At 37.3% G+C, this 14,646-nt stretch overlaps 1 protein-coding gene across 2 annotated transcripts in view; it reads left to right on the top strand.

The window, feature by feature from the left end:
• Nucleotides 1-14,646, top strand: part of AGMO (alkylglycerol monooxygenase) — a 192,515-nt gene that overhangs the window by 78,551 nt on the left and 99,318 nt on the right. For both annotated transcript variants that reach the window (XM_074150588.1, XM_074150587.1), the window contains 2 exons: nucleotides 1,493-1,596; nucleotides 7,091-7,186. In XM_074150588.1, the coding sequence (XP_074006689.1) occupies nucleotides 1,493-1,596; nucleotides 7,091-7,186 (200 nt within the window). The remainder of the gene's footprint in view (nucleotides 1-1,492; nucleotides 1,597-7,090; nucleotides 7,187-14,646) is intronic.

Below are 14,646 nucleotides of genomic sequence, written 5' to 3' on the forward strand. Positions count from 1 at the left end.
CAGGTTGTGTTAAGAGTTTTATGTTAGTTGAAATTACAGTTTTATTTCAGCAATTGTAAGGATTTTCAAGAACTTAGAGGACATTAAAAAATGATGTTGTCATGTAAATTACCAAACTGTCAAATTCATTAGTTTTAAAATTCTTAGTTTCTAGCATACAAGACCGTTGCCTCCTGTTACAAGACTATCTAGTCCCCTAAAATGGTGGGGGACATTTAAAGACACCTTGAAGCTTATTAAGAGCATTTTTTGGCATTACTTTGTTGCAAGTGCATGTTAATCACCAGATATAAACTATTTGATGTAAGCTTGGCACCAGATAATTTCAGAACTTTAAATACACATTATAAGTTCATTTTGTGAATGCAATTCTAGTATCTGCCAAAGGCACTTCTCTAATTGCTCCGGTGAGACAAGTCAGTGGCAATGGGAGCGTGCAGCTGGCCTACAGCCAGCGAACTTTTAATTTCTGTAATCAGCTGAGGCTTTGTGTACACTACATCCCTTGAAATACATGTGACCTTGCACTTAGGTTTATGCTAAGTAGGCATTATTTGGGCTGCATTATCCACCCACTTTCTCATTTTGCTGTAATTAAGGTCATCCTTGCAGCTATACATCCGATGACCATGAACGTTTCTATCTTAACCTCCCCCTTAGGACTGTCCAGCTATCAATATACACTGCAGAAGGGCCACCCAGATCTGCACTTAATGAGAAAATGCCCTGAAATACAACCAGGATTTTGAAATAATCTTCTTCACTGCAGTGCATTAGAGGTGTCGTGCCTTCAGAGGACATCGCTGACACCGGTTTTGCCCTTATTCCAGCAACATTTTTTTAACTGTAACACAATAGAGCCACTGCTCTCCTTTGGCTGGGTCCAGAGTTCCCAGCAAGAGACCATTTGTTTTTCCATTTGTCGCTAGTGAGCAGGCGATGGCTGTGCTTTGTGGTCTGTGGTACAAGTGGGCTTGAAGATTTATGTGTTTCAGAAAACTGTAAGCACAACACCAGACACCGTTTAAGTTGTTTAAATTTGGAGTGTAAGATTTTTGGAATATTTTTTGTCCCCTTTTAGTCTTGAAATATAACTTCAGTAAACCAACGCAGGCGTGAAAGCATCCTCAGTCCTTGTCCCTCTGAACCCCATGACAGAGCTCACGTTATCGGGACTCAGCTCGGGCTTTCTGGCTGTTTAACTCTCATCTCTCACATCCTTCTGCTCTTCCAGCAATGATTTTGGTTCCTGCCACAGCCTTGCCTTTCTCAGTATGAAAGCTACCATGACTTGTGTCCACTTACTGACATTTAACCCAGCCTACCCGTACGTGGCTCTGAGCATTAGGTTTTATTACCTGCTATACTATGGTGAAACAGCAAAGTGTAAGTTGGGGGATTAGTTGCTCTGAGTTTAAGAAAAAAGGCCTTGGGAAACAAATGTTGCTTTGTTCTCTAGTATATACCTCATTAGAAATTATGTGTTTTGCAGAGGTTAATATACTGTGGGCAGCGCACCAAGTACATCATAGTTCTGAAGATTACAACTTATTCACAGCCTTGAGACAATCTGTACTGCAGAAATACACCTCCTGGGTAAGTTGCACAAGATTTGACAAACAAATTAATATCAACAAGTTTCAATAAAAGTGAAAACATAGTGTTTATTTCCCTTCCAAGAAAAACATATAAATTATTTAAGATGTTTGCCACAGAAAGCACAGAAGCTGAAACTGAAGTATCTGAGAATCATAAGCTTTAAAAATAAATTAATTAATGTTTTACAGCAAACTTGAAAAGGGATACAGTAGTGAAGTTTAGGAATGCTAATAATAACTCTGCATTTATATTTTCATAACTTTTTGAGTAAAATGGGACAATTTTTTCATTTGGTTATTCACTTATGCATAAGTACAGGAAAAGATCAGAGTATAACGTAACTACTTTAGAATATGTCTGTATAGCTGAAAGGAGCAGGGAGAGAAATCATTACTAAAGATTGCTTTGGACCTGCAGATGTATTTATTTGTCTCTGCTCATTCATGTCATGTGTCAGTAGTCCAGTAAGGGCACTATGCCACTACTTTTACATAGTGTTATTTCAGATATAATGTATTTTAAATGGTGAGCTGTGTACACATGCAATATAAATTGAGGAGTACTCATTTACAGATTTAAAAATCTATATTTCCAAATACATCCATAAATATACTATTCAGTGGTTAGTTTTGGGCCCAAGATAACTGCTGATTTCCTCACTTGCAGTCTCATGTTCTCTTTTAACTCTATTTTTTTAACTCGGGTTGTGGTTTCTTTCTTTATTTGTTTTTTAGAAAAGAATAATAACTCCAAAATTTGAACTTTCAAAATTAGAGTTCAAAAGCAATATTCAATGTATTTTTGTGTATATGACACATTAAATGCTCTTTCCACTGAGGTATAATACTGGTGGTGGAGGATACCTACAGTCGTCCAACCGAGGAGCAAATGACTCAAAGGCGAGAGTGTGTGCTCACAAATACAAATCCAGTGTAACTCCATTAACTTCAGTAAAGTTATTCTGGATTCATGCTCGCATAACTGATCATGGACGTAGCCTGTTCATAACTGTTTCAAGCCTGTGACATTAAATGAGTGCTAGGTTCCAAAAAAATTACTCTTTCTCCTGGAAATTGTGAAACGGATACTATTCATGTTGTTTTTTAAAATCTTCTCTGAAAATTCTTGTTGCTTTTTTAATTCAGAAAATAGCCATCTGATGTTATTAGGAGTGTCTCAAATTTAAATGGCCACAATGAACAATAGCAGAAGTGATGCATCTCTGTCACAACTCTGCTTCCTATGTAAATACTGCCGTGTTAAAGATTTAACCTTTGCACATTTACCCATTGGGACCATATGTGCAAATGCTTAACAAAAACAATAATTCAAAAAAGACAAAAAGCCTGTGTGTACGTATGGGTGTGTACATCAGCACTTTGTCTCCCTGCGTGGTTTTGAGGATGATACCTCAGAGAGCATAAAATATTCCGGAAGGCAAAGATGTCTGGCCGCCTTAGATTCTGAAGGCCATCCTTAGGACCACACTGCTATCACTTGGCAAATAATATATGTACATTTAAAATTCAGCTGCTTTGACCAAAGGGAAGCGAACCTAGGAATCCATAATACTTTTGTGTGCAGCGCTTTTTCCACCAAATATTTTTGTATCAGCCAAGACATTTGACTAATGTAAATATTGGTTTACCTCCCCCTAGAACTTTTGAGAGGTGTGCCGGTTTTCTTTCTCCAAAGCCTTACTGTGTATGAACACAATTCTCGTTAATTCTTATAGTGCTGCTATGTTTTTGGACTGCCAGACTTGTCCAGCATCCCGTGGATGCATCTGCCTTGAAGCTGAAACTCTGTGAAGCCTTTAGTTAATCTCTGAGAGCGATCTGATGTTGCTGAATGTGTGCTGTCGAATGCAGCTTGACATCCAGTTCTTGTGGAGGCTGTGGGAAAGTTGTGGTGGATGATACGGGATTGTGGGACTGTTCTGCTGCCAGCTTGTATGTGTTTTAAGTTAAATGTTATAAGATAAATAAATCAGCATATTAATCTGTGTGGGTTGTGCTCGAGCTGATTGAAAAGATGTGAAATAGAAGAGAAAAACATGCTTGAAGCACAATCAGTGGTTTGAGACATACTCCTGCACTTGGAAGCAAATGTGTATTGCTTCATGTCGTTTGCACACACAGTTTCTGTTACTCCAGTGGAAGGGCCATAGGGAAGCAGACCTACTGTTGAGACAGAGATGGTTCTGAAGCCCATATTGTGGGAAGAAGATGTGGGAAAAATATGTATATTCATTTTTAAGAAGAAATCAGCAAGCTAACGCTCTGTAAATTTTTGCTTCTGATGAAACAGTTAGTTAAAGTGTAATTGTGAAAGGAGAGAGCTGCATATACACCCTAAAGAGCTGTGATTTAATTCTTTGAGTATCAGTTCTCAACTTTCCTCCAAGGGTTAGATTTAATTGCAAATATTTGATCCATAATAATTTGATGGCTTCAGACTATACATTTAGATAAAGGATTGAATTATAGTTTAAGAGAAGTGGAAACAGCTATATATAAATCTGGAAAGGGAATCTGTAACTCCACTCTTTTCAGCACAGAGTCACAAAGATCACTTCTTATCTAATGAGGAGTCTGCCAGGTCTGGGGTCTGTAAGGAATGGTTTGGGTTTTTTTTTATATCCTTACCTTTAACTCCTGCAGAATCCTCACAGAAATGTAGCCCCCGTGAACTGGCCGTCGGCAGCTGCCCCACAGCCCCTCTGTGGCCACATCGGCCGGTGGCCCCAGAGCCCTGGCGTGGAAACGGAGGGGCTTAGCATAGGAAACTCAGCCCTCCTGCTACCCCTCAGGAGCTTCAGATTTTTTTTTTCCCTTTCTGTAGTAAGTTTTTACTTCCACGTGAGGTGTGTATGGTAGAGCGTGCCCACATCGGGGACTGTGCCACAGACGTGTCCCCGTCAAAAGGGGCAAATGCCATAAGTGTGAGGGCACACAGCCGCGGTGCGGCTGCCCCAGGTAGGAATCCCCCTCCAACCCCCTTTGCTGAGTGCCTTTCCCATCAGGTTATTGGTTACTGGGGCTCGCTCTCAATCTCTGCTGCTGAATCCACAAGGGGAAAAAGATCTGTGAGTGTGATAAATGGGGTTTTTTTTTCTGCATTTTTGACCAGAAATTCCATCTTGGAGCCAGGAAAGCTTTTCCTCTACAGATTAATGAAAGCTGGTACATTCCCATGAAATGTTTTGATTTGGTGAATTGGCATTTCCAGTGAAAAACTATTTAATTATTTTTATTTTTTTTTCTGACATTGATCTTATTTTTCCAGTGGAACCACAAATAGGAGAAACCAAATCTTTTGTATGGGAGAGGTTTTCATTCCTCCCAATGGGTTCTACTTTTGTAAATGATCTTTGAAATCCTTTCTGTGCAAAATAAAGCTTACATTGCAAGGAAATGTGAGGTAGTTAGGAAGGCATTCTCCTTTGTCAATCTCAAATTTACCTGTAAATTTATATAAAATTTCCCTCATCTTAGCAGGGAAATCCTAGTACTCATTGTGAGAAGTAGGTTAGAAAATAAATATGAAGATGATCTTTCCTTCCCCTCTGAGTCATCTGTAAATACCACCAAATTGCCTCTGATACTTTTTAGCGAAAAAGCATATCATTTTTAACCCTGCTTTCAATCCTGCAACCACTTCCATGAATAATCCAAAAACCATCTGGGGTTTTTTTTTTTTTTTGGTGGTTTGTTTTTTTTTTTTAATCAACTTCCTCTCCATTTCTTTTAAAAAAATTGCTGCCCTTATCATACCACTAGACAGGTATAATCAATAATAAGAGAAAACTGCAGTAGCTTTACTACTGATGTGGCCCTGTGTTCTACTTCTTCGCTGGCTTCCTTGTAAAATAATCTTTGAGAAAAACTATGCCAGCCTTCTGGCTGTTGTGGGACAAATGCCTCTCCTTTTTTTTTTTTTTTATAGCTTGCTCCCTTTTAATAATTAAATACTAAGGGGGTCCGGGTTAGAGGAAGGAGGAAAAAGGAACTCAGAAAAGAGATTTTCCCCACGCCAGTGTTCAGGGCATTTCTTTTAAAGTATGAGAAGCTTACACTATGTTTCTGTTTCAGAGCCTGAAGAATTGTAGGTTTGAAAGTGACTCTTCTTTTTAGTAGTCTTTTGCACAAGACAGTTTGGTCTGCATTTTTAATTTTTAAAGAGGGCTCACGCCCATGACTACTCCAGAACTTCATGCCTAAATGCCACTTCCCCCCAATGGCATTTACTAGCGCCCACCATAGGTAAGAGTTGCTGCGACTTTTTGTGAGTCCAAGTAGGGCCTTAGTCCTCCGTTGGCTTGCGACAGTGAGATACAGCTGTGGTGACTTTCTTAAGAACAGCAGTAGTAGTGTGGGGATGGCAGTGTCACAGCCCTGGTGTGACGTCTTACCGATTGGGCAGGCCTTTTGACAAAAATTGAGGGAATATCAGCATTAAACGCCATGTGCGGACCTACGCTGAAGGAATTCCTGGCTCAGGAGGCCTGTCGTGGCCATCAGATTGCTTTCCCCGATGCTCAAAGATTTGATTTTTGTGAGAAGGACGAAAGGATTTTGCAAATTTTGCTCTGTGTTTCACAGGGAGCTCTTATCTGCTACCCAGGTTTTCCATGATTGCTAAAGAGACTTAAAGTTTTGAAGATACCTCAGCTACTGTTTGGTTTAGAAAAAAAAATCTCTGTATTTTAGGGAAGGATTAACTTCTGAATGCAGCTGATATAACACAATGTCAGGTAGAAGAAAAAAAAAAAAAAAAGATAAGCCTTTTTCTGAAGAAAGCAGACTGACTTTTAACGTGTGATGGTCTTGGAAGCCTTGTTCTATTGCTCAGCCAGTTAAGCAATAATTGTGGAATTCCTGAGACTTTACTCTGTATGTAAGATACCAATATCTTTCCTAAGTAAGCAGTTTTCTGAAACTGTTCTCATGCTAGCACATCTTTAGAACTCAGCAACATACCAGAGCTTCAAGGGAGATGACATGAGGAAGTTAGGGTGAGAATTTATAATTAATTTTGAAAGCCAAGTAAGCTGCCTTGCCCTTGTGATGCTCACGTAGGGAGTTCAGATGGAAAAGCAATAGTGTTATAAATTCACACCTTGCTCGCTCTGTGATAATCCTCCCCTATAAGTGAACCCTTCATGTCATGGATATGCTGCTGTCTGTTCCATATAGTACACAGAATAAACATCTAAACTCAGGATTTCTGAGTTCTTTTCTTGATCTTTCTGCTTACTCAGTACGACTTTGGGGAAATCACTTTTGCATCAATTTATGTCTCATTTGCTACAGCACATCTGGTAGTAACATACTAATCAGTATCTATTCTATGTAATGTCTACATTTCGGAGGTATTAGAAGAAGCAATTATCTCCTGCAGTGCTTTGAGCTCCTGAGATGGTACTTCATTATATCATCACAAGTTTAGAATTATGTATTCAATGTGTTTTTTCTTTCTCATTTTTCAGATTTTCAACTTGCCCATGGCTCTTTTCATTCCCCCTTCAGTGTTTGCTGTTCATCTGCAGTTTAATCTACTTTACCAGTTTTGGATACACACAGAGGTAAACCAGGTTTTTAAGCCATACCTAAACAGTTAGCCTGGAGCAGTGTCCTGGAAATCCACTAGCAGCTGATTTATTGTGTAAGAAAAATCTTTGTCTGACTTCTTTAAGGAGAAACATCTGTTCATTTTTATTCCTTTTTCTGAATATATATTGCTAAGTTTATAAGAAGCAATGAGGCCAGTTGGTCCCAATTAGATTAAAAAAAAAAAAAAAGTAGTAACTGTAAGGAACCAAAACTTTTTGCTATTTTAATACTATATTTTCCTATCTTGCAGCTTATTAAACATTTCTGGCAGATACTGAAACTGATTTCGTTTCTAAGATAAATATTTTGGGGAAAAATATGCAAACCCCAGTGCTTCTTAAAGATCATTTAGAGTTGCAACTGAAGTCAGATACTGTTTCCTTCTTAGTGAAAGTAATTGTCAAATGAAAATGGCCTTTGATTATCTGATGGCTATTTGTTTATGACTGCACCTATGTATTTGTGTTTTGTGAGTGCATATGCCGTATCTAGTTTATGTACGTATACAGTTAACAACCCACTGTAATGAGTAAGTAGTTTCCCACACTTCTCAGGTAGTTGAATGGCCTTTTGCCTTCCCTCTTGCACTGCAGTAGAGGTGTTTAAAGGTATCCCATGTTATATGTCAGTAGCATATTTCTCAGTAGCCCATCATGGGCTGTGGGCTAATTATCTCTACAGCACTTAGTCCTTTGATTATTCTGACTATACAGACTCCTTTTTCCCCCCTGTAGTTTCATTATGCAATCTATAGGACAATTCTTTTGGAAGGCAATTTTACTTTCTTTATCAGCTATTTTAGGTGATTCTGTGATCCTGAGTAATGTGCTCTAGGCAATCCTGCTTTGGCAGGGGAGTTGGACTAGATGATCTCTAGAAGGTCCCTTCCAACTCCAACAATTCCATGATTCCGTGTTAAAATAATTTACAGTTTATATTTTCTCTTTTCTGTGTGTTTTCGAAGAAAAAAAAAAACAAAACAAACAGAAAAAAACCCAACCAACCAAAAAAAGAAAGAATAATAATTTAAAAGGGAATAAAGCTACTTACAGTGACCCAATAGCAAACTTCTTGTTGGGCACTTTTCTAAAATCATTAATATACATCTGATGCTCTGCAACACCACGTGAATAAGAAAGTCTTACAATAAAATGTCACATACGTCACCAGAACTGGCATAAACTCAAGCAATACACAATTAAGCTTGTCAAAATGTTTTGAACAAATTTGAACGCTTTGAAATTACACTAAATGAACATTCTGAATCACATGGTAGCAAAGTTTCTTTGACCGTGCCTTAGGTTCCCCAAAGTGGTTATACTGTGTTTTGCCACTAAGAAAAATATAATAAGCCTCATCTACGTCTTCTCTGCTGTCTGAAGCCATTTCTTCCTTGGCTGAGAGGCATCTAACATTCTGCTGCATTGCAGTAACTCAATGAGTATCGGCACTTGTGCCACAGTGTGCGTCTGAAGTTTCTGAAGTGAATTTCAGAGGCTTATGAATCACCTACATCCCTCTAAAGCACTAAATCCTTCATAGGGCTCGAAAGGAATTTCCATACTCTATGTGCAATGTGCCAAGTTTAGACACTAGTCTAAACAAGAATGAATTTCAGTCTCAGTGAAAAGATAAGTGCTCCTTACTGTTAAAGTGTTGTGCCAGTAGAAAAACGATGGGTGTTTTGTACTGATCCAGTTGATCCAATCGTAGATCTTTGTTTGAAAGGGAAGTTATTCTTGATGTTGGTATAGCTGATTTTGTAGCACAGCTGAAATCAGTTGAAATATATTGAAGTCATAGTTTAAGGTCAAAATTGATGTCAAAATAGAAATAGGGTTACACCATGTATTAGCAGATTTCCTACTCTCAAGGGCAAGGGTATAACAGGAAAGAGAAGTAAAGGAAGGGAAACAGTAGCAGCTATTGCAGTCACGCAGATTTATATTAGCCAATATTTTTGGTGAAATTAATATGATGCTTCACCATTACATTGGGGTTTTTTGCAACAACTATTACAATTTAACTGTTTAAAACTGTAGCAACTCTAATTTTTTTTGTAACAATTCTTTTCCTGAATTTTAATGGTTCTAATTATCTTGCAGAGATTATAGTAAAATGAAAATCCTTTCTGCAGGTCTCAGTTTCCAGCAGTTTCCCAACGTATGAGGTTTGCTTGGGCCTGTGGGCCGGTAGTTATGTAGAAAACACATCCTGTCACCGTGACTGCTGCCAGCCCTTGCTCTGAGAGCTGAGATTCATCATCCCCCAGCAGCTTTGGTGTCCTCTGGGAGACCATGGTGGGTGCTGTTACAGGGTGGCAGTACATGTCATTAGGGGTCTAGTGGAGATAAGCTTCATGATTTCTATTCTGCTAGTGTAAGATGTAATAGTTTGCTTCTAAAATGCAGGAACATTTGATGAGAAATGTTAAGTTTTTCTTCAGATTTCTATTGCTTTTAATCAGCATCGATCTTTCCTTAGAGAAGATTTGGCCCCATATTGACTAGTCAAGTATGTTTGAAAATTGTAACTTCACGACTTTTGATTACACATCTTTCTCCTTCAGAAAAAGAAAATCTCCTAAGATACAGGGAAAAAGTCTCTTTTTTTTTTTTGATAGGTAAACTTTTTTTCATAGCACTGAAAAGCATAATAAAGGATATGCACAATTTACTGTTTTATAAAAGGAAAAAAAAAAGTTATATTTAAGTAATAAGAAAGAACAAAAGTATATGAAAGTTTCTGAGGGAAGATGTTTTGTTTTGGGAGTAATTTAAATTGAATTCAGTGATTACAAGACAATGATCATGCTGTGCTGTAACTTTATATGCTATGTTTCAGCCTAGAGCAAAAGTTTATAACCAAAGTATGATCCCTGATATTTTTCTATCCTTTAATTTTGAATGTGTCCAGTGTTGTTTCAAACAATGCTAAGAGAAGTTTCCTATGTTATAACTTTGACCTTCTTCAATATTTGTTATGTCAGTTTTGTTCAGTTTTCCTACCAGCAGATCAGACATTGTCTATTGTATTTTAACACAAGTGGCTCGTACGTTCCTGTGAAGACAGTATACCAAATCATAAAACTTCAGTTAGACTTCTTTATTTCCTGCATACTTAGCCTTTTATATAAAAATAGTACAGTATTTTAAACACTGTAACTCATATAAAGATTGTACTATAGCGTTATTTTGGTGCTAGATATCTTTTATTATTACTAAAATCAGAATGGGCTATTGATACAGGAAAGACATTTATGTAATTAATAAATAAAGGTTTGGTGTGCTAGAGTGAAAGCACAATTTTGTCACTTCAGTTATGCGTTTGCATTTAACTGTATTCTCCCATTACAAGAATTTTTGCCATCTTAAGTCCACTTTTTTTTTTCACTGCTTCTCTGCATTGTTGCCCTGTGTACATGGCAATCCGAAATGATATAAAAAAATTTCCAAAGGTCTTTTAAAAATCTCTGAGTAGCACCAAGGTATAGAACTAAAATCATAATAGTTTATTTAAATGAAAAATGAAAAAAAAATAATTCAACCCAAAACCTGAAGAAAACACTTTTCTGTAATGGTGCATAAAGATAGGAGCTAAATAAATCAAGAGAAAACAATTTTGGGTCCTGTCCAATACTATTTAGGTCAATAGAATAACTCAGTCAGTAGATCTGCTCTTAAATGGCCTGGGAGAAATGTTTCTCTGACTAGACCATTCTCATCTAGATCATAAGGGGAGTGAAAAAAAAAGAGAAACAACCCTTTGGTCAAAGAGCACTAAAAATCTAATTTTTCAAAAGCCACAAAATGTTTCAGGACTGTTACTGACAGACAGAAATACTCCATTTCAGTTTATTTTCACAGGTGATTCGGAAGGTCTATGGCTCATATTAAACTATATCCTTCCGTTATGCATTTATTACAACCAATAAGTTAGGTGTGTTTATAACCTGATAGACACCTGTGAAAAAACAGAAATTAGTTTCTGTTGGTTTAGCTGTAATTTTTATGAGATGTCAAATTGTATTTGGAAAGTATCAACTGAATCAATCCCTGTTGGTAGTAATTGCAGCAGCAGATTATTCCTTGCCTGTTTGATCTTTGACATGCATTAGTTTCTGTTTAATTTTCTAATTTAAGGAAAGACTGTAATCTGCCCTTTACCATACTTATGGAACTCAGGTTTCTTAAGGCGTTCTTTTTTCTCCTGTTTAAGTCTTTCTACTTCATCAAACTCTGGGAGCACAAAAAGGTGAGTTGCTACTATTAACCAGGAGTAACATGGATGAAAACAGAGAGGAATGGGAAAAAATTTGGCGACACCTCATGCAGGCTGGAAAAAGAGAAGTGAAACTGATACAGTTATAGGCCAAAATGAGTTTGTTAGGAAACACCAATTCAGTAAAACTGAATCTTGCTGTAAAAGTATATTCATCAAAAAATATTTTGCACTTACATGCAGTGTGTACTGATCTAAGTTTTTGTCGATAACTTTCTTTAGCTTTTACTTCTGCTCAATTTTTTTTAATGAAAATACATTGAAAGAGATAGAGATTGTGGAGGCTTCATGCTTTCATGAAAAGGAATTCTTGTGCTGGCAGGAAGCCACGCACAGCCCGCTACGCACAGCCCATCAGGGCTCCCTGAGTACAGGTGAGCTGTTGTGGCCCAGTTCTTAAGCCGTTATATCCATCAGCTCTTACCTAGGAAGATGGCCAGGTTCAGAAAAAATCTTCTATGTTTTGTTTTGTTTCTTTTTTTTCTCCAAATACGAGCATAGGGTCAATAAGGAAATTAAAGAAGCAGGTTAAAGAACTAAATAAATTAAGAAAAATACATTAAAATGTATGTGTTTCTTTTAAGTAGCAGTATACCTGTGATTACCATATCAATAGCAAAAGCTATTCTTGAAGCTCTAGAGGACGTATGTGTCTTTTTAAGCAGAAACTATTTGAGACAAAGGTCTATTGGATGGGGTTAAAAGAATCATAATTTCTTTAGGACAGTGTGATAAATAAGTGACAGCATGAGACAATAGAAAAATCATAGAATGGTTAGAGTTGGAAGGGACCTTAAAGATCATCGAGTTCCAAACCCCCTGCCATGAGCAGGGACACGTCCCATTAGACCAGTTTGCTCAAAGCCCCATCCAGCCTGGCCTTGAACCCCTCCAGGGATGGGCCATCCACAATTTCTGGAATTAATTAAAACTACCTGAATTAATATTCAGTTATTAATTCCCAGACCCTAACAATTGAGATTGGTCCTCTATTTCTTTGCAAATTTCATTTTTCCATTTCTTGGACCTACCTTTTCCATGTTGTGTGCTGTAGTCCCATTTAAATAAACAAGAAAGGAATGCAGGAGTAAACAAGGACAACAAGGTTTATTTAAAGTACTTTCAGTAGTTTAGAAGCAATTTGGTAATCCATTTCTTGAAACCGAAAGGTAAATTTCATCAAGAAATTTTGAATTTTAAAAGCATTTTGACAAAACTTAGTTGACTGTAATGCTTTTGAGTGTTTGCAGTGGTTAGAAGATGGTTTTGGTTTTGTGGTTGTTTTGTGGAGTTGGAGAAAGATTCTTGGTAACGAGCTAAAAATCTTCAGAAGTTTGCAAATGAAAAATGGAGTTCCTCTGCTGGTAAGTAAAGAAATCTTAAGGTCTTGTTTATAAAGGCGTATATTTATGCTGAATTTAATGTACTGTGAGTAGTTCCTATAAGGTCAGTGAGCAATCAGTCAAATTTGTATACAAGTGGTACTGAACGGATCACAGTGGAAACAGACTATGATGGACTGATCTGAGTTCCTAGTTGAGATGAGAAATGTGGTTTGGGTTTTTTGGCTTTTGTTTTGGGGGATTTTTGTGTTGCTGGATTTTAGTGTTTTGTGGTTGTTTTTTTTTTTTAAATAAAGAGGCTCACCAGTAAAGGGTAAAATCAGTGATAAGCCATTGTATTGAGTATAATTGTGAAATTGTAGTCTCTCTTGAATTTAATAGTGGAAACTCATTTTGAATTCAAATAGCATATGCCAACAAAACCTTTCATTTTCTGCATTCTAATACATTGGTTCATTTAATGAAAGAACAAGCTTATTTTCTTTAATTCAGCCACTATAGCCAAAAATAGACATGGGTCCGTCTGATATGCCCTTTCAATTTAAAAACACACACATCTGTCCTAGTCAGGTTACAGTGGATCAATCTGAAAACTTAAATTCATCAGAATTTGTTAAAAGTCATCAAAAAGATGAATGTCATTAGCCTTTATAACAGACATTCTCCTGATATGATGTTCACGACTGTGACTGACAACTCTCGATGATGCAGATGATTTAAGTGGAATTCCTAGAAACAGGTCACGTTGTCTGACGGCCTACCGGCTTCTAGAAGCTAGATTTTCTCACTGTTGCAAAGATCCAAGAAATTATTCTAAAACCAGTGGGGAATGAACTAATTGCTGATTTGCATAAAGAAAAATTTTGGTTTACAAAAGAAAGTTCTGGTCCCATTCCTGATAGCTGATGCTTTTATCATTCAGAAACTCATTGTTCACTTGCCACAAGCATTTGCTCTGGAGAGAAGGAGAACAAATAAATCAATAAATACCAGGGAGATAAAAATACTTTCTTTAATGCAGACAGTGCCTTTGTAGGTCCAGATAGGAGATATATAAATATATATATATATATACACACACACAATATAGACAATAAAAACATGATTCCAAGAAGGAGAGAGATCTCACTGCTTCAATGCAGCCTGTGTGCCAAAATGGCTTATTAGATTTTCTAACTAGGCCATGGGATGAAAGTCTTGTCGTCATTGCACTTGCCAGAGCGTGGAGAATAGCAAAGCTAACAACACTATCACTAAGCAGAAATACTAGCAATAACTGCAAATGCGTTCCACTTATCCATGTTTCAGTCCCCCTACAAGGAGAGAAAAGTATTGACTTTATAGATAAAAAAAGTATATAACTCCAATTTTTCTTTTAAATAAGAAGAATAAAAAAAGAGAGGGAAAATAAAACAGTCACAAGAGAGCACACAGTTTCTCTCCTGCGAAGTGTAGGCTGCACTTGAACACGGTTTAATTGGGTAAAAATGTAATGGGATGAGGTTTGGAGTTCCTTCCCTGGCACTTAGGACCTCAGTGATGATTAGAAGGGCTGACACTACACCTTGGTAGCCCCAGGATGAGCATCCTATTTTAAACCTAAGTGCTCCTTGGCACTTTTAAGTATCTGAGTCTATCCAGAAGTGCCTTGATGTGGTGAGTCAAGAATTTTATCCTTATCTAGCTTCACTTTCAACTGAACTGAAGGATAGAGAGGGACATAAAAAATATGTAAGTCATTTAGAAGAACTGAGTGGTGCTCTGCACACAGTAGCTTTGAGTTCAACATGCATGCAGCACAGGACCTG

Source organism: Numenius arquata, chromosome 7 (genome assembly GCF_964106895.1).
Source record: "Numenius arquata chromosome 7, bNumArq3.hap1.1, whole genome shotgun sequence".
Lineage (NCBI taxonomy): Eukaryota > Metazoa > Chordata > Aves > Charadriiformes > Scolopacidae > Numenius > Numenius arquata.